Here is a 19,713-nt window from a genome sequence, read left to right as displayed (position 1 = left end):
TGAAGCAATCACAGATAAGAATAAATATTGTGATTCATCAAACACATGATACTAATAGTTTTTTTGTCCATGATAAACAGCTGATGAAGTCCTAAGGAGAGTTATAGAGAAGCATAAAGCCAGTCTGAAGAGGAGGTTTGAGAACATATCTGAAGGTATCATCAAATCAGGAGCTGAGACACTCCTCAATAAGATCTACACAGAGCTCTACATTACAGAGGGAGAGAGTGAAGGGGTGAATAAGGAACATGAGGTTTGGCAGGTAGAATCAGCATCCAGAGCACAAACTACCGAAGACACACCAATCAATTGCAATGACATCTTCAAGCCCTTACCTGGTCAGGAGAAGAACATCAGAACTGTGATGACCAAAGGTGTTGCTGGCATTGGGAAAACAGTGTCAGTGCAGAAGTTCATTCTTGATTGGATAGATGGGGTAGCCAATCAGAATGTAGACTTCATGTTTCCCCTTCCTTTCCGTGAGCTGAATTTGGTCAGGAGTGATCAGTATAGTCTTCACAAGCTTCTGCTTGACTTCCATCCTGAACTGAAGGAGCTGAAGGATAGTGAAGAATACAACAACTGTCAGGTTGTGTTCATCTTTGATGGTTTGGATGAGAGTCGATTACCTCTGAATTACCAACAGAACATGATATCTGATTTAAAACAAACATCATCAGTGGATGTTCTGATGACGAGCCTCATTCAGGGAACTCTGCTTCCCTCTGCACACATCTGGATAACCTCACGACCAGCAGCAGTCAGTCAAATTCCTGCTCAGCGCATCGATCAGATCACAGAAGTACGAGGGTTCAATGACCCACAGAAGGAAGAGTACTTCAGGAAGAGAATCAGTGATGAGAGTCAGGCCAGCAGAATCATCTCACACATTAAGGCATCCAGGAGTCTCCAAATCATGTGCCACATTCCAGTCTTCTGTTGGATTGCAGCCACTGTACTTCAGCAGATGCTGGACAACACTAAAGACATTCCCAAAACTCTGACTGAGATGTTCATACGCTTCTTGCTCATCCAGACCAGAAGGAAGGATCAGAAGTATCAGAGTGGAACTGAGACAGATGAAGAGAAACTTCTAAAATCTCAGAAGGAAATTTTACTCAAGCTTGGAGAACTGGCTTTCATTAATCTAGAGAATGGCAATCTGATGTTTTACGAGGGAGATCTGAAAGAGTGTGGCATTGATGTCAGTGAAGCCTCAGTGTACTCTGGCATGTGCACTGAAATCTTCAAGGAAGAATCTGTGTTTCACCAGAGGAAGGTCTACTGCTTTGTGCATCTGAGCATCCAGGAGTTTCTGGCAGCTGTGTTTGTGTTTCACTCTTATGTGACCAAGAACCTTCAGGCACTGAAATCCCTCCTCAGTGAAGAACATAAACCCAGTCATTTTTTATCATCTCTTCAATCAGTTCTGGGCTTACAATCTCAAGATCATTTACATGTGTTACTCAAGAGTGCAGTGGATGAGGCTTTGAAGAGCAGGAATGGACACCTGGATCTTTTCCTTCGATTCCTTATGGGCATCTCTCTGGAGAGCAATCAGGGACTTTTGAAAGGTCTACTGAACCATGAATACAGCAGCTCAAAGAGTGTCAAGGAAATATGTCAATACATTAAGAAGCTCAACAGGGAAGATCTCTCTCCTGAACGATGCATCAATCTTTTCCACTGCTTATTTGAAATGAACGATCATTCCATGCACAAAGAAATGACAAAATATCTGGAGTCAAAGAACATCAAACAGAAATTGTCTCCTGCCCACTGTTCAGCACTGGCCCACATGCTTCTGATGTCTGAGGAGGTGCTGGAAGAGTTTGACCTGAAGAAATACAACACATCAGATGAGGGACGCAGGAGATTGCTCCCTGCTGTGAGATGCTACAGAAGGGCACGGTGAGTTTCTAATGGAGATGGATGAACTTATTTTTTCATTGTTATTTGTGACAAAATGTGAACTTGTGTTGATTATGTCCCTTCCACTACAGAACTGTGCATGACTGATTCATAGTTTTGATGTCACTGCTATCTACTGCTGACGTACAGTATGAAACATGTAAAGATACCAGCAGATGCATGAATGCATAAATGAGTCATGATATAGAAGATAAATATTCCATTTTCACTGCAGGTTGATAACTTGGCATGAAATGACACTTCACATCATTGCATTGCATACATTTTAATGTAAGTTTCACTTTTAGTATTTAAGTCTGCCCTTTGATTAACACAGTAAAGTCAGGATTCACAAATAGATTACTAATAGGTAACTGGTCTGGACTGATATGTGGATTTATTCTATTGATCTACTTATCTAGTTATGTCCAAATTATCCACTGTCTCTCAGTGAGGCCTACAGTAAAAAAGTATGTAGGTGTAAAGGCCGAAATATGCTTCTACGAATGTGTAGTTACACAGTTACACAGTTGCTTTGATGGACTTGTGGTCAAAGATAGAGATGATAAGAACATTATGAGAAATACATTTCATAATTTATAGTTATAAGTTATATGCCAATATGAAATCTACACCACTAGTGTGTAGGAGTAGTGTGCACATGAATGTCAATACATGTACGTAGTTATTGCCCAAAACGACCAGCTTCCACCGACTTCTAGCTTTCCCAGGATTCCGACTCCTGGGAGACAACTTCAGAGCTTTCCTTGTCCGCTGGGTTTCGACTCCAGCAAGTTCCTGGTCTACGGGATCCCACTCCCGCCAGTGGCGTGTCTCCAGTATTCCACGCCAGCATTTCCTGATTCCGCAATTTCCCAGATCGCTCCGTAGCTCCGTGCCCACGACCCCAGGTCTTCTGTGACTGTCTCTGTATTGTTCTGCACCCCTGCGTGCAGGTTTTTCCTGGTTCTTGTGCTTATGTTCAAAGTTTATTCCATAGATCTCCATTGTTAGCCCTTGTAGTATCCGTGAGTTAAATCCTAATTTACTTATTGTCGCGTTTGCGTTTACTGGAGTTCAACGCCATTTATCTTAGTTTTGATTCTTGTTAGCCTTTTGAGTTCATAACGTTTGTCCATCTTTGTGTAATTCCAAAGCTTGACTCTGTGTGGTTTTGGTTTCTGTATCTTAGTATTTCGTTTCTGTATAATCCTTGTCTTAGTCTTTTCATTGAACGTGTATTCCTGAGTTCTGTTCAGTTATATAAGTTCTTAGAATTGTCTTGTGATCCTGTAGTTCCAAAGTTAGACTATATGTAGTTTTCGTTATGTCTGTTCCTGCCTAGTCTTGTTCTTGTTAGTCATTCATACTGCTGATCGTGTTCCCCATTTGTTTGTGAGTCCGCCCTGTGTGTGACTTTTCCCATATTCCCTGGCTGGATCCTCAAATAAACTCTGCTTTTTCCGGAAAACACCCATCTAAGCCTTGATGTTCTGTGACAGTTTGTGTATTAGTATGCCATTACTGTCATGTAAAATGTAGCAGTGCATTTAGAAATCTAAAGGGAAAACGCAGCCCTACTTCAACTGGAATATTTTCCTTCTTTCACCCCTCTCACTGAGAGTGAGGTCTCCAAACTCCTAACATGTAGCCATTCTACTACATGCCCTTTGGATCCTATCCCATCCAACATCCTTCAAGCCATATCGCCTACCGTCTTACCAGCAATCACACATGTGATTAATGCTTAATTTACTTCTGGAACATTTCCCTCTTTTTCAAAGTGGCTTGGGTAACACCACTTCTCAAAAAGGCATCTCTCGATCCCAATCACAGTCAACCACCGCATCCATCTGTCTATACTGTCAAGTATGGGCATTTCTGGCAGGGCACACTCCTGGTTTGAATCTTACCTCACTGGACGCTCATTCAACGTGTCATGGCAAGGTCAGCTGTCTGTACCTCACCACAGGGCTTGGTGTTAGGACCACTTCTCTTTGCCATTTACACCACCTCGTTGGGCCGAATCATCCACTCAGAAGGTTTTTCATATCACTTCTATGCATATGATACCCAACTGTATCTGTCTTTCCCTCCTGACGACACCACTGTCTCGGCATGGATCTCGGATTGTCTCTCTGATATATCCACATGGACGAAGGATTACCATCTTCGACTTAATCTAGCTAAAATGGAACTGTTGGTCTTTCCAGCCAAACAGGCTATACACCGCAACATCGATATACAAATTGACTCCTTATCATATGCTCCATCCAAAGCAGCAAGAAATCGAGGTGTCAACTAACATTCACCGACCACATTGCCGCTGTCTCTTGGTTATGCCGCTTCGCTCTATTCAACATTTGCAAAATCAGGCCGTACCTAACCCAGTATGCCACCCAGCTGCTGGTACAAACCTTAGTGATTTCCCTCCTAACGGGCCTGCCGACATGCGTGGTGAAACCACTACAGATGATCCAGAACGCCATGGCGCGTCTGGTGTTCAACCAACCGAAAAGGGCACACGTCACCCCGCTACTCATTGAGCTCCACTGGCTGCTAGCTGCTCGCATTAAGTTCAAGTCACGTGTGCTTGCTTACAGAGTGATTGCTGGTTCTGCTCCCACCTACTTAAATGCTCTTGTAAGGGCAAAAGTTAACCCACAGGATGTTGCGCTTGTCTAATGGGATCGTTTAGCACTGCCGTCTGTGCAAGTACGGCAATCTAGACTATTCTCATTCGTAGTTCCACGTTGGTGGAACGAGCTGCCTAGCACTACCAGAGCTTTTTTCTGTTTTTTATGTAAAATAGTATTTATTGTTACACTAGGTCTCTATTGCTCGTAGCTTGATTGTTCTGTCCCTTGTACGTCACTTTGGATAAAAGTGTCTGCTAGATGACTAAATGTAATGTAAATGGAATATTTAACCTTTCATTATAATGATTTATCAGGACACCTTCAGAAAGGTATTGCTTTTTTGTAATTCCAGATTACTATTATGTCATGTGTCACTATGTTTTGCAGACTTGCTGAATGCAAACTCACAGATAAGTCCTTTGGAATTGTGGCTACTGTTCTACAGTCACCAAACTCCCTGACAGAGCTGGACCTGTGTAACAGTGACCTGGGAGATTCTGGATTTCAGCTTCTCTCTAACGGACTGTCTAGTCCCCACTGCAAACTGCAGACATTAAGGTTGGTGTTATACATGTCCTTATTGTCATTCATTTTCTGATTATTTCTGTAGCCCTTAACTAACACATTTTCTTGTAAATGTACCAGTGAACATCTTACCCTGCCTACATCACTGTACTTGGGTCTGAAATCAAATGTTCTATAGGTTGGTCAAATCACAAAAATGACTAATCCATCTGACTGATTAAATGTCTGACGCCAGATCTTTTTGGTCAAATTCAGTGAATTGTTCCTCAATGCTTTAGCAGCCTGTTCTTTGTGTGAACAGGCTCAAAATATACTCCAGTGTTTGTTCACAGTCCTGGCTCTGTAAATGTGAAACAAACATAGTGGATCTGACTGAACCAGGCACTTTTCCAGCCAATCAACACATTGCCTCAGGAGCATGGAAGGGAGGAGTGTAAAATGATTGGAAGTTGATCTAAATTATCAACAAGATTTCACAAGAATTGTGGACCCTTATTTTACTTTTCACTGCAGAAAGGGAATGAATAGGTTCCTTTAGGCATTCAGCCATTAAGAATGTTGTAATTAATCAGAAGTAAATGTAAAAATAGCACTAAGTCTTGATAGGTGTTTCTGTTGATTTTATCTCACCTGATCTACAAAGAGGCCTGTAGCCTGACTCTTGGTAAGGCCTACTGTGAAAAAGTATGTAGGTGTAAGTATCTGGTAGTATGGCTACATACAGAACATAGACACACTATGTGGTGAATAGTGTTATGCCATGGTAACTATCAGTGAAGGAAACATATTTTTTTTTGCATTTATATGTGTGTGTTTGTTTGTGTGTGTGTGTGTGTGTGAGAGTATTAGGGATATATCTATATATATATGTTAATGAGGAAAGGCAAAAATAATGCGATGGAAACAACTGCTATTTTCTGTATGTAGCCATCAGCCATAATGGAGTTCTGGAATAGAACGGAATTCTGATTTAGGGTCCAATGGCAAACTTTTTTAGTTGTTATTATTATTCCATGTTCACCAGTTAGAAGGCGGGGGGGGGGGGTACAAAGAGAGAGATGAAAAGAGCAGTATGATGATGATGTTTTGAGAGCACAGCAATTGCATTGTAAATTAATATTAGCATAGAAGATGCAAAGCTTGCTCGATTCTACATAACTTCAGGTATAAACCCTGTTCTTCTATCTGAATGATAGATAATGTTATTGGTTCAACAGATGCAGATAATGGCGTCTCTCTACACCACTAGTGTGTAGGTGTATTGTGCACATGAATGAACTGTGTAGTGGCATGACGGGTTGAAGCTCTTCATGTAACAATATATGTCATGAATGTCATGTTAAATTTAGAAGTTCATTTTTAAAACTTAAGGATTGTTGGGAAAACATACTAAAGTAGTGTACACATCAATGAACTGAGACCTGTAGAGGAATGTGAGTTGTGTGTTACTCCTTTTTACAGGCTGCTGTAGACATGTATATGAGGGAACTGTGAGGACTCTGGCAATATAGGGGTGGATCATGTTTGTGTTTTATTTTGTCTTTTGTCACTATGTTTTGCAGACTTGCTGAATGTACTCTCACAGATAAGTCCTGTGGAATTGTGGCTACTGTTCTACAGTCACCAAACTCCCTGACAGAGCTGGATCTGTGTAACAATGACCTGGGAGATTCTGGAATTCAGCTTCTCTCTAACGGACTGTCTAGTCCTCACTGCAAACTGCAGACATTAAGGTTGGTGTTATACATGTCCTTCTTGTCATGAATTTTCTGATTTATATATGTAACCCTTAAATATGATTTATATTGTTATATAAGCGTAGTACGCCGCTCTGGATAAAAGCATCTGCTAAATGTAAATGTGAAATATATTGATAACCAGACTCTGCTAATGTTGCTGACTTTTAACAGTATACCTTTTTTCTGCTTCCCTTCACATAAGATTCTAATTCAATTTATACCTGTTCATTTTGAGTGTCTCATCCCTCTCAGAGTTTCTGCTGTTTTTTTCCCATCCTTCCAACACCTCAAATAGAGGATGATGGATATATGGAAAATGATGGATTTTGGAATACAATTTTTTATTTAACGTAACTTCTGGTATAAACCATGCTCACTCCAAGTTTTCTATCTGAATACAGATTCAAAGACAGACAATGTTGTTGGTCGAACAGATACAGATACAGATGGAGATACTTACGTCTCTGTACACCTCTTGTTGTAGTTGTAGTCAGTGGCGGCTCTTGAAAATATTCTCAGGGGGTAATTATTAAGGCGACCCATTCAGTGGGTACATTAAGCAAGACAATTGTATCAATTTGTGGTTAGCTGATTAATTTATATGGCAATACCTTTTTGTCCACTAGATAGCAGCACACAACAGAAAGATATTCCCTTTAGCTACATAGAGTAGCTAGTTACAGGTGGAAAGCTATGGAAGAAAGTTGCATCCCGGAGCCTTCATAAGCAAAAATGAATTATCCCATTTATTCATTATTCACATTATTCAAAAGTTGTTTAACAGGACACATGAAATGTCCAGTAACAACATAAAGAAATGGGCAACATATAAGTCAAAACCAACAATATTTATTGACTGATCTTGAAAATATTGGCTTACAAAAAGCAAAATAAGTCATTAGATAGAAAATAACTGAGTGAGTGCAAGTAGTGAACATTCACACTGTGAAACCTATGAAAAGTGACAGTGGTTTATAGGAATACAGACCACGTTAGCCACTTCACAGCCTGCTAGCCCCGATTTTCTTTCGTACCAATTCTTGGACTCCCGTTTGGCAGTGCGTTGCCCAAATCACCCTTATGGACAAACCGCCTCTGGTTGTAGTGTACATATGAATGAGGAATTTGGTGGAGAAAAACTCAATTAGTGTGCACATGAATGAATTGAGACCTGTAGAGGAATGTGAGGTGTGTGTTACTCCTTTTTACAGACTGCTGTGGGCATTAATATTAGGAAACTGTGAGGACTGTGGCAATATAGGGGTAGATCATGTTTGTGTATTAGTATGCCATTACTGTCATATAAAATGTAGTAGTGCATTTAGAAATCTATGGGAAAGCTCAGCAGCACTTTTAGTAGCCTCTACCCTTACATTTCTATTGATATCTCAGGACACTTTGTGAACAGCATCACCTTTCATTTTAAAGTAATATTTAGTCTTTTGTTATGTTGTTATACAGACTTTCTGAATGCACACTATTAGATAAATCCTGTTTTTTCCTATCCTTCCAACTCCTAAAATGGAGGATGATAGATCTATGGGAACTGATGCATTTTCAATTTAGTCAGGACCACTCTCATTTAGTAACAATTTACAAGTAATTAGAGTATTGAGAAGGATACAACAGTAATCTTTGGCAGAATGGCTTAGTTTGGGGGGCTTCTGCTCATCATAGCGATAAGTATCAGTTTATCATACAGCGGCTATAACCACCCAAACAACCATCCACCAAAGGTGGTAAGTGAAATAATAGTGAAAAGGTAACAGTACCGTGCGCTCAACATTGCCCATTTGACACTACTAATTAGCAAAACTAGACAGCAAAGGACCTAGGTCGAATAAAAGTTACAAATGGATCTAGATGGACAATTGGACAGTGACTTCAGATCAAGTGTAGCTTCCATATGTACTGCAGATGGAACACAGAGAACCAATGGGCAGGCAGAGATAATGTGACACAATTACAGGTACAGCAAAAGGCAGCTCACCATTAAGTAGAAGGTGCTTCTCCCAGAGTGAGCAGAGGTATTGGTCTGTATATATACACCTGCAGAAAGGTTCCCTTTAGTTGGAAAGATAGTGTGAGTAGAGACATTGCCCCTACATAGACCAGCGTAGAGAGAAGTGGGTAGAGGGGCTAGCCCTACATAGACCAGCGTGGAGAGAAGTGGGTAGAGGGGCTGCCCCTACATAGACCAGCAGGGAGAGTTGTGTGTGGTAAAGGTCATGAGTTTTTTAAACTTTAAATGTATCAGTTGTTTGTGTATGAAAGGCAGTGGTATAAGCAGAACACAGTTGTGGGACTGAAACAGATCCATTTAGCAACTTATCTACACTTGTACAACTAAGATTGGTTCATTTCAGCCTATTCAGATACCTCTACAATTGATGGGATAACATGCATGCATGCTCTCATATATACTGCAGATGGAAAACAGACAAACATTGGCGAGGCAGAGATAATGTGACACGATTAACAGCAAAAGGCTAGACAGTTTACTGGTTACATAGAGCACTTTAGGTGATCCCTTATCATAAAAGGTGAATATACCAGGGATGGGCAGTATTACTAGCTGTTTGTAAAATATACTGTATAATTAAAATGCAGAATAGTATTTTATCATTTGTATTTGATTGGCCTCATACAATGGTTATGTAATTTGTATCAAACGAGTATAGTGTTGAATATTTTCGCATACTATATTCTAATAACACTATCAGTATATTTTGAGAATGGAGGATGGGGGAGGAGGCGGGAGGAACCAGTACAGATCCACAGAGGTGCACTATTAAAAGGTATTCTGTGACTGGAACATAGAAATGTATTGCAATAGTGACATCTTCTGGTCACTTATTAGGGCTGAAAAACCATTGAAGCTGACATTGTGTGTCTGAAGTAACTTTTAAAATGGCATGATGTAAATGTGGCCAGGCAAACAGCAAGAATACCGTATCCAAATGGAATGGAATGGAATAATTCTGCCCTGATATTTTCTCAAAAACGATTTCATTGTGATATGGACATTATTGCTGTCAACAATACTTATATACATATATAAGGCCTATATAAAATTTTTAATGGGTTTGCATTTAAACATGAGAACATACACTCAGTTGCCAGTTGATCATGTTTATTTAGTGAAAACGAATGCAGTCTAGTGCAACAGCCCTTCGATATATCCACCTTCATGATTATTGTAATGTTTACTTCATGAGAGGTGCCGATTCAACTATGCCATCATTTTGAAGGATGTAGTTTGTGGTTTTGTTAAACTGTATTGAATTTTGGCTAGCTTCACTGATTGAAATAGGCTGGCCAAAATAATAGAAACAAGTGGTTGTTATTTTTAAACTAAGTAGGCCTGCAATGCAATATAATTCAACAGCACCTCAAACTGCAGCCCCCAAAATGAATACACAGGATCAACAGCTCTCCATATTAGTACAACAACAAATACTGAACACTGTGCCCTTCATTAAGACAAGATTAATAGCAGGACTGTTGCATTAGTTTCAGCGTTACTGGCACCTGTGTTTTTATGCTTGGAAGAGGGACAAAGGCCTTTTAAAGGGAATCACCTAAATGTAGGTTATGTTTTTATCATCCAGAGGTGTTATTATAGTGTTTATACATAGTTATAATAGTGCAAAAGGCATAATTACACCCCACAGCATTTTTTATTTAAACTGACCTTTTAAAAACAGCATGTAAAGGAGATTCTTTGGTTATTTTACACAAACTCTGAATTGAAAAAGGCTTAGGCTACTTCATGTGAAAGTCTTTGGAAGTTGCAACTTAGACTAACCTAGATAGAAAGACTAGGGTACCATTCTACAGCTGTTCAAATCATCTACAGCAGAGAATTCTCCAATAACAAATTCTGCTCACAAGGTGTGAGATTTTGATGTTCTCATGATGCAAATACGGCATATTTAATGATAATTCAAGCATATTAGACTCATTTCTTGGTCTGTCTTATCATTTATTTTCATTCATAAACTGCAAAATGTTATTTAAAATGTTATTTTAAATTGTAGATTGACATGAGGTAAGGCAACATAATCTAGGCAACATAATTGTCTATGTTTCATGAAAGCAGACATATTAAATGATAATTCAAGCATATTCCCACAATATATTATTTTATATTGTAGATTGACGTGGGATCCCAAAAGACAATGCGTTGCTGGCCATTCTCTTAAAAGGCCATACATAGCCATTCTCTGACGATGATGATGATGATGATGATTCTCTCATGATGCTCTCATTCTGTGTTATAAATCCAGCGCACCTCTTGTGCCCCTCCCTAAAAGCCCAAAGTCACTAGCCTGACTGTGGCATGTTTAGGTCAGCTTAAGCCAAGATGACAGAAAGAGAGAGCCTTTGAATTAGCGCCACTGCTGAAATTCCTCCTGTTTATTATTAAATACGTTATTAAATACGAGATTCTGGAGTTCAGCTTCTTTCTTAGGGACTGTCTAGTCACCACTGCAAACTGCAGACAGTGAGGTTGGTGTTGTCAGCATGGAGACACCATCAAACCTTGTTGCTCAGAGAATGGCCTACTTAACAGTAAGAAGGAGCTACCATTTATACCAGTCAGTCATATGGTAGAATACAGGGGAGTGGTGACACTACCTCTTGGGGAAGGAGTTCAAATGCATACAGGAGAACCTGAATCCTCACAAAAGCCATTTGAATGCTAATGAACACGGTGTCCATGTTTGAGACAGAGTGCAGAGAACGCACACAGGAACATGAGTTACGGATTAAGATGATACAAAATAATGTTGAGTTCCTATGTGACACAGCAGGAAAACAGCAATATTCAGTTCTAACATGTTAATGTCAGTTGAATAATTACTTTGGTTTTGTGACTGAAGCATTCAATAATGGGCCACAATTCACTTAAAACACAAAATATGAAGGCCAAATGTTTCATGACTCATTCTAATCTCATTTTGAATATAAATGAGTTTGTATATTTTAAAAGCTATGCATACAAATGTCCATGTATTTCAGGGTTTTAAATAATTTCCTATCATCTTAAGGCCGCCCTTACAGCTCCCTGAGTTGCCCTTTTGGGCCCTGGTCCCCCTGTTGAGAACCACTATTGTAAAGGGCACCAGAGCATTTCCTTTGAAAACATCAGTCCTAGTTAAAAGTGTTTCTGTAGCTCATTCATATTTAAATTTGTATTATTTTTGATACAAATCTTTTTTTGAGTAATGACTTCCTGTACAATGAAGTAATGTAGGTACTAAAGAGTTATTATGCTGATAAGGAGATTTTTCAGTTTTACTTGGACAACGAAGTAGTGTGTACTATTTTATCTCCATCTCTCTCTCTCTCTCTCTCTCTCTCTCTCTCTCTCTCTCTCTTAGGCTCTCTGATTGTCTCATCTCAGAAAAGGGTTGTATTTGTCTGGCTTCAGCTCTTTCTTCAAACCCCTCACACCTAAAAGGGCTGGATCTGAGCTACAATTATCCCGGAAAATCAGGACTGAAGCTGTTATCTGTTAGACTGGAGGATCCTGTCTGTAAACTGGAGAAGCTTAAGTAAGCGTAGAAATAAATCCCAATGTTGTACTTTTCTGCATTATTCGTGTGAGATCAAATCAGTTTCTTCATACCTAGTGTAGTGATGTATTTTCGAAGATGTATTTAAATAGTTACTTTATCAACTTAGATGTAGGTCACTTCTTTGATACAGCGTCCAATATTGCAAATATGAATTTAAACTGTCCCTTTTGCAAAGTGGTCCAGATAAATTATCTGAGGATAAGAGGTCAGGCAGGTAAGTGGACTCCAAAGGAATCCAGAAGTCCAAATAAATGATATGGTAGCAAAGGGATTAGTCAATGAATAGGCAGTTGGTAAAGGTAAAAACTAGTTCCAATTAGGCAAGAAATTGGCACCAGTGCAAAATACAGCAGCATTCAATGCAATCAAATATTCACCATTGCTCCTACAGCCATTTTAATTAGATTTATCAGAAATAACATTCCTATTACAGTAATACATATTTATCTTTCCTTAAAACATCATTTAGTTCATCTCTTAACTATTAACTATTCAAATGAAAAAAATGGCAGATCTTATCTGTTTTAGAAGAGTATATGTGAGACTGTGTGTTTCTGTTACAGAACTGACCATGCTTCAGTAAGCAGAGCTCGACCACGTTGGCTGAGATGTAAGTCTTAATGGTTTATTCATTAACTGTATGAATTGGAATCATTCACAGGCATCTGTTCTGTGTGTTCAGTCTGTAGTCTGTCTTCACTGCACACTTCACAATGATGGGGGTGTGTCTGTGTGTGTCTGTGTGTGTGCCAGGGTCACAGCAATTAATGAGCCCAAGGCTTTCATTTCCAATATCAAATAATTTGGGAAGTGTTCAGCTCGAAAGTAAGATTAAGATGTTTACAAAGCATTTTTAACACACCTCAGAGGACAGTAAGGGGTGGGGATGCATCCAAATGCGTTATTTGGGAAAGCACAGATAATGCGATGTAAGTAGGTTACTTCTACCCCAAATTGTTCATTTGTGTAAAAAAAAAGTCAGCTCTATGACTTCACATCAGTGCATCAACTATGAGCTACTATGTTTCTTCAGATCAATTCATATCATCATTGTCACGGTCTTCAAGCGACTCAGAGACCTGAATGGATTGAGTTTATTGGAAACAGCCAGTACAGGGGGACACAGGGGAAATAACAGGGAGAACACAAAAGCAAAACTGGTAAATAACGCTCAGAAGATAAAGTCCATAGGCACAATGACCAACAAAACACATACTGTAGCTCAGGAGGTTTTAGATTTAATGGGGAAAAAATAAGGTAAACAAGGCACGGGAACGCTGGAACACGGGAGCTAGGGAGAGGACGCAGAGAATTAGAATGACCTGCAAGTCGGGGAGTAAGACAGAAACGATCGCAGGAGTTGAAGAGTCTGGAGCTTAAATCTTCTGGAGTTTAGTCCTTTTAAAACGAGGTCAGACAGAGAAGTGAAGGGATTGAGGAGTTTATATAGTGGAGAGAGTGACAGGTGCAGGTAATCAGCCAATCAGGGGACTGGGAAGGTGAATCAGGAGGGGGCGTGGCAGGAGCAGGGCTCAGCGCTGGCGTGACGATCATATACCACAAGATAAAAATACCCATTCTGTTTGCAACATATGACATTGTTTTTACTAACTAGTCGTTTCATTTACTACACATTATTGAAAAGAGTTTGCTATATTCTATAGTCGCCGTATAATAATACATTTGCCTATATTTTGTATTCTTTACTTATTACAAATAGCAAATACACTAAGTACAGACAAGCATTATTTAAATTAATAATCATCTGTAGTTAATTTGTGTACTGCGTACTATGTAGTGAGAGTCTTTTTAATACTCAGTTGAAAAGATAAGTACTGTACGATGACATAGACCAACACTGATTAATGGTGAACTGCCACTTTAAAAAAGTTTTTTGCGTCAAACCTAAATTGAGCTGTTCACGTGTTTATGTCAGGCCAACACGTGGTAAATAAAACAACATTTCATACTAAACTAGTTGACGTATGACAGACCAGATGGGATGTTAACTGAAGGCCCGATCACAGAAAACAGTGACCTTTTAAACAGTATGTCACAATAACAGTTACACAGTATCTAGTTTCAGCAAATCACATTCCCTTTCATCATTCGTTACCAACACATATCTCATATTTTAACTCATCTCTTCTCTGAATAAAGAATGATTTAAACTCTAATGATGATGAAGATTGATTAAGACATTTTTCAGATCATTCCTCTCATTTCTCCAACTCCCCTTGGTCACTTCTCACAAATCATCTCTATATATACATGGACGGGGAAATGCAAAGCTGATTCAAATGTCATGAGAAACCACCACTATCAGAACAGGGAGAGAAAGATGTTGTTATAAAGTTTATACTTTTCCCATATAGTGAATATGTCATCACTGTGACCTAAATATTTACACTGATTCAGACCCCTCTGAGACACACAACACCAGACATGAATAAAGTTTAGCAATTTTATTGTAGAGGGCTGGCAGCCACACACACTGTAACGGTTTTAACTAGGTCTAAACTACTAGTCAGAGTCATTACAAAGGACTCAAATTAAATTTACACCATTACCCTTCCAGTACAGTGCTTAAATTGAACCCCTTTTGGACTGGGATGAAGGAATAATTCTTAACAGCAACATTCAGCAAGAGTCAGACTCAATATTCAATGGATATGGATATATTCAACAAAAAAAATTATACAATGCAGTATTTCAACAAATATAATACAATGCAGTATTCAAAGAATGGCAATACAAGTTGGTGTGGGATAAAGTTCCATTGAGATGAAGCCAGGGGGTATGAGAGAGTATGGGTGTGAGAGTGGGTGTGTGTGTGTGTGTGTGGACGAGTGCAGCCAGGTGAGTGTGATGAGACCAACGGTCACAGTTCAGGTGGTCTGGGAATTGGTCTCTGATTAGACCAACGGTAACAGTTCAGGTGTGTGCAGCATGGGGGAATTTTTTTTACTGTTATACAACACAAATATTTCCGTAAAAGTGTAACAAAATACAGCCCACTGGCACATACAAACATTTCCTTCAAAAGTTTAAACAAAACAAACCATACCCGTTAACGTGGTCAACAGGGCAAACATTCGGCATTGCCTACGGCATAAAACAAAACATGCGTTCGGAAAACCAAACAAATTTCAAGGGTGAAAGATGAAGTTCGACCAGTCAGGAGTCATTAACAGTAGCCTAGGTAACAGTAATTAGTCTTGCCGCTCGGCGAAACTAGAAGGATTTGCACCGGGGCCGTGTGGTTTCCAAGTTCCTAGAGTAAGAGTTGCTATTGTGAGAGTCACTTTTCTTGTGTTTGTCGCTCGGCGAAACTACAAAATATTTGCACCGGGGCAACGGAGTGGCTCACGGCTGAGGCCACAGCAATACTAAATGAAATCAATAGCCTACTGTCTTTTCTCTCGCCTTACTTCCACACGCAGCTGGTTAGCAGGATGATCTGGTATGAAACTGGCGTTTTGTCTGCACTGCTCTCTCGTCCTTCCACTTCACTCTTCTTCTCCCAAACTCAAAAATAGGTATCTTCTTTTAAAAAGACCCGCGGCTGGTTAATTGGCTGCACGCTATTGTAAAAGGGGGGCGTGTCCGATTGATTTGCGAACTCTTGGTGCGTCTCCTTTACAGGAGCGTCACAACACACTGGGGGCCTCATTTACTAACATTGCGACCGCAGCTTAATCTGCGCCTTTGCCAAACCGCAAATAACGTACGGTATTTTGCATCCTATTTATCAAACAAGAACCCTCGTCGCGTCATCTGCGCCTAACACCGCCCATTAGTGTTATTTAGCGCTCCGCGAAAATAGGGAAGAAAGAGCCTGTGTGTTCCACCGTGGATGATGAGCTAAAATTAGAATTAGAGCTTTTGGTTCACGAGGTTACAGCAAACTAACCCAGGTAAATATAGAAACTCAAAAATATTTCTCCGTTTAGCATTTCCGTCCACATTAAAAGTTGTGATCACTTTCAATTCAAGACTGTCTTTTATTGGTGAGCTGATTTGGGGAAATTAAACTTTTCAGCGAACATTGAGTGTCTGGGTTGCTATGGTTACCCCTCAGGGTGCCTGTGCAGCTTCATATTAACGAGTTTATGTTCACAAGAAAGTTCATATTCACACATATTAACATGAGTTAATCACACACAGGCAACTGCAAACTGTTAAGATGGGTCTAAGCTAGAGATAGCTAGGATAGTTAATATCCAGGTTAACTGCTCCATAGCATCCCGTTAAATAGTCTGGTAGGAATACACGACACCCCTTACTTTAAAAAGGCGTATTCCAACACTGAAAACCATGCTTTTCAAAAACGCTGCCCTAGGCAGATACATTTGAAAACTGTAGTTGTAGGTTGCCATGGCACTGGGGGTAGCTTGCGCTTGAGAGGCTATAACATCAAAATAAACATGGAAGGTGAAATTAATATTCTGCTCTGTCTCTACAATTTACTTACCGGTAGTTTAGTTAGTGTACTTCGAGTACAAGTACTTTTCCTGAATAGATACGAGTTACTCCTACGCAGAAGGTGTGCACTGTACTCGGTGTGCTTGAACTATGAAATACCGTTTAAAACGTGGCCGAACTTTTCCCGAACAGCTAGCTGGTGGGACAGTTTGTAATTCTATTTGTTTGTATGCCTATATTAAATGATATATCAAATATAAACATTTTTCATATTTCTCGCAGGCACATAGTTTTAATTTAGCAGCTGATATGTCATGCTAAAACACCTCTTGTTTCGTTACTAATACATAATTAGGCGCACTTTACGCATCTCCTCCCATCTTTTTGCGACGAACACCCACTTTCCCACACCCACTTCCCAGTTGCGGTAATCTGCGCTTTTACTCAGATGCGCCTCCTTTGGAAATAGGGTTTAATGTCTTTACCCGCTATTTTACACCTGAAATGGGCGCAATCCTGTTAGTAAATGAGGCCCTGGGTGTCTTTGGAATGTGAGGTTGTGTGTGTGTGTGTGTGTGTGTGTGTGTGTGTGTATTGGCGTACTGTATTTGGAATGTAGTCAGTGTGTGTGTATTGTTGTGCTGGGTTACATTTACATTTACATTTACATTTAGTCATTTAGCAGACGCTTTTGTCCAAAGCGACGTACAAGGGAGAGAACAGTCAAGCTAAGAGCAATAAAAAAGCATGGTGTAACAATAAATACTACTTTACATGAGAATTAGAAAAACAACAACCTAGAAAAGAGGAAAAAGAAGTGCAGGAATGTAACTGCTGAAGTGCAAGTTAAGCGCTAGTCAGGTGCCAGTTAGGAGGGGAGGTGCTCTCTGAAGAGTTGGGTCTTCAAAAGCTTCTTGAAGGTAGAGAGGGACGCCCCTGCTCTGGTAGTACTAGGCAGTTTGTTCCACCAAAGTGGAACTGCAAATGAAAATAGTCTGGATTGCCGTGCTTGCACGGACGGCAGTGCCAAACGACGCTCACTAGACGAGCGCAGCGTCCTGGGTGTAACATTTGCCCTTACAAGAGCATTTAGGTAGGTGGGAGCAGAACCAGTAAGCACTCTGTAGGCAAGCATAAGTGACTTGAACTTAATGCGAGCAGCTACTGGCAGCCAGTGGAGCTCGATGAGTAGCGGGGTGACGTGTGCCCTTTTCGGTTGGTTGAACACCAGACGCGCCGCCGCGTTCTGGATCATCTGTAGTGGTTTCACCACGCAAGCCGGCAGGCCCGTTAGGAGGGCGTTGCAGTAGTCAAGGCAGGAGCTCACCAAGGTTTGCACCAGCAGCTGGGTGGCATACTGGGTTAGGTACGGCCTGATTTTGCGGATGTTGTATAGCGCAAAGCGGCACGACCTGGAGACAGAGGCGATGTGGGCCGTGAAGGTCAGTTGGTCATCAATAATGACCCCGAGGTTTCTTGCTGTTTTGGATGGAGCAAGAGATAAAGAGTCAGTATTGATCTTGATGTTGTGGTGGATGACCTGTTTGGCTGGGAAGACCATCAGTTCCGTTTTGGCCAGGTTCAGCTGAAGGTGGTGATTTTTCATCCATGTGGATATATCAGCGAGACAGTCCGAAATCCGCGCCGAGACCGTGGTGTCCTCAGGAGGGAAAGACAGAAACAGTTGAGTATCATCGGCATAACAGTGGTAGGAAAAACCATGCGAGCGGATGATAGGGCCCAACGAGGTGGTGTAAATGGCAAAGAGAAGTGGTCCCATCACCGAGCCTTGGGGCACCCCAGTGGTGAGGCGGTGAGGTACAGACAGCTGACCTTGCCATGACACGTTGAACGAGCGCCCAGTGAGGTAGGATTCAAACCAGGAGTGCGCATTGCCAGAAATGCCCATACTTGACAGTATGGACAGAAGGATGCGGTGGTTGACTGTCTCAAACGCAGCTGATAAGTCAAGCAGGACGAGAGCCGAGGATTGAGCTGCTGCTCTAGCTGTTTTTAAGGCCTCCATTAAGGTCTCCTCCATCGAGGAGATTGTTCTTTGACAGGAACTCGTGACCTGTTTGGAATCTGCCCTCTCAATGGTTTTAGATAGGAGCGTGAGAAGTGAGACCGGTCGATAGTTTTCCACCTGAGTGGGATCGAGAGACGGCTTCTTGAGCAGCGGCGTTACCCGAGCCACTTTGAAAAGAGAAGGAAATGTTCCAGAATTAAATGAAGCATTAATCACCTGTGTTATTGCCGGTAAGACGGCAGGCGATATGGCTTGAAGGATGTTGGATGGGATGGGGTCCAGCGGGCATGTAGTTGGACGGCTACCTGTTAGGATTTTGGAGACCTCACTCTCGCTGAGAGGGATGAAAGAAGGAAAAGATGAGCTATTGACTGTTGCGCCCTTAGGGGAGGGGGACAGTTGGTCGAACTGTTGCCCGATGGCTGCCACTTTCTCTGTGAAAAAGGAAGCAAAGTTATCAGCAGTGAGGTTAGTAGCTGGGGGGGGAGGAGGAGGGTAGAGCAGAGTTTTGAAGGTGGAGAATAGGCAGAGTTTTGAAGGTGGAGAATAGGGTTAGGAATGTGTAGCTGTGTGTGTGTGTGTGTGTGTGTTGGGGTGCTGTGTTTGGAGTGTGTAGTGGGGTGTGTGTGTGTGTGTGTGTGTGTGTATTGGTGTGCTGTGTTTGGAGTGTGTAGTGGTGTGAGTGTGTGTGTGTGTATTGGTGTGCTGTGTTTGGAGTGTGTAGTGGTGTGTGTGTGTGTGTGTGTATTGGTGTGCTGTGTTTGGAGTGTGTAGTGGTGTGTGTGTGTGTGTATTGGTGTGCTGTGTTTGGAGTGTGTAGTGGTGTGTGTGTGTGTGTATTGGTGTGCTGTGTTTGGAAT

The 19,713-nt window shown here is 40.9% G+C and overlaps 2 protein-coding genes across 2 annotated transcripts in view; both read left to right on the top strand.

Moving 5' to 3' along the window:
* The window catches only part of LOC105893559 (NLR family CARD domain-containing protein 3-like), a gene marked incomplete at its 5' end in the record, with an annotated part of 78,133 nt that overhangs the window by 1,555 nt on the left and 56,865 nt on the right, over nucleotides 1-19,713 (top strand). The window contains one exon of the mRNA XM_042703623.1: nucleotides 81-1,911. Within this exon, the coding sequence (XP_042559557.1) occupies nucleotides 81-1,911 (1,831 nt within the window). The remainder of the gene's footprint in view (nucleotides 1-80; nucleotides 1,912-19,713) is intronic.
* LOC122128811 (stonustoxin subunit beta-like) overlaps nucleotides 15,562-19,713 on the top strand; it is a 9,929-nt gene continuing 5,777 nt past the window's right edge. The window contains exon 1 of the mRNA XM_042703646.1: nucleotides 15,562-15,601. Coding sequence (XP_042559580.1) covers nucleotides 15,562-15,601 — 40 coding nt within the window. The remainder of the gene's footprint in view (nucleotides 15,602-19,713) is intronic.

The sequence above is a fragment of the Clupea harengus genome, chromosome 24, assembly GCF_900700415.2.
Source record: "Clupea harengus chromosome 24, Ch_v2.0.2, whole genome shotgun sequence".
Taxonomy (NCBI): Eukaryota; Metazoa; Chordata; class Actinopteri; order Clupeiformes; family Clupeidae; genus Clupea; species Clupea harengus.
This window is presented reverse-complemented; position numbering and strand designations above follow the sequence as displayed.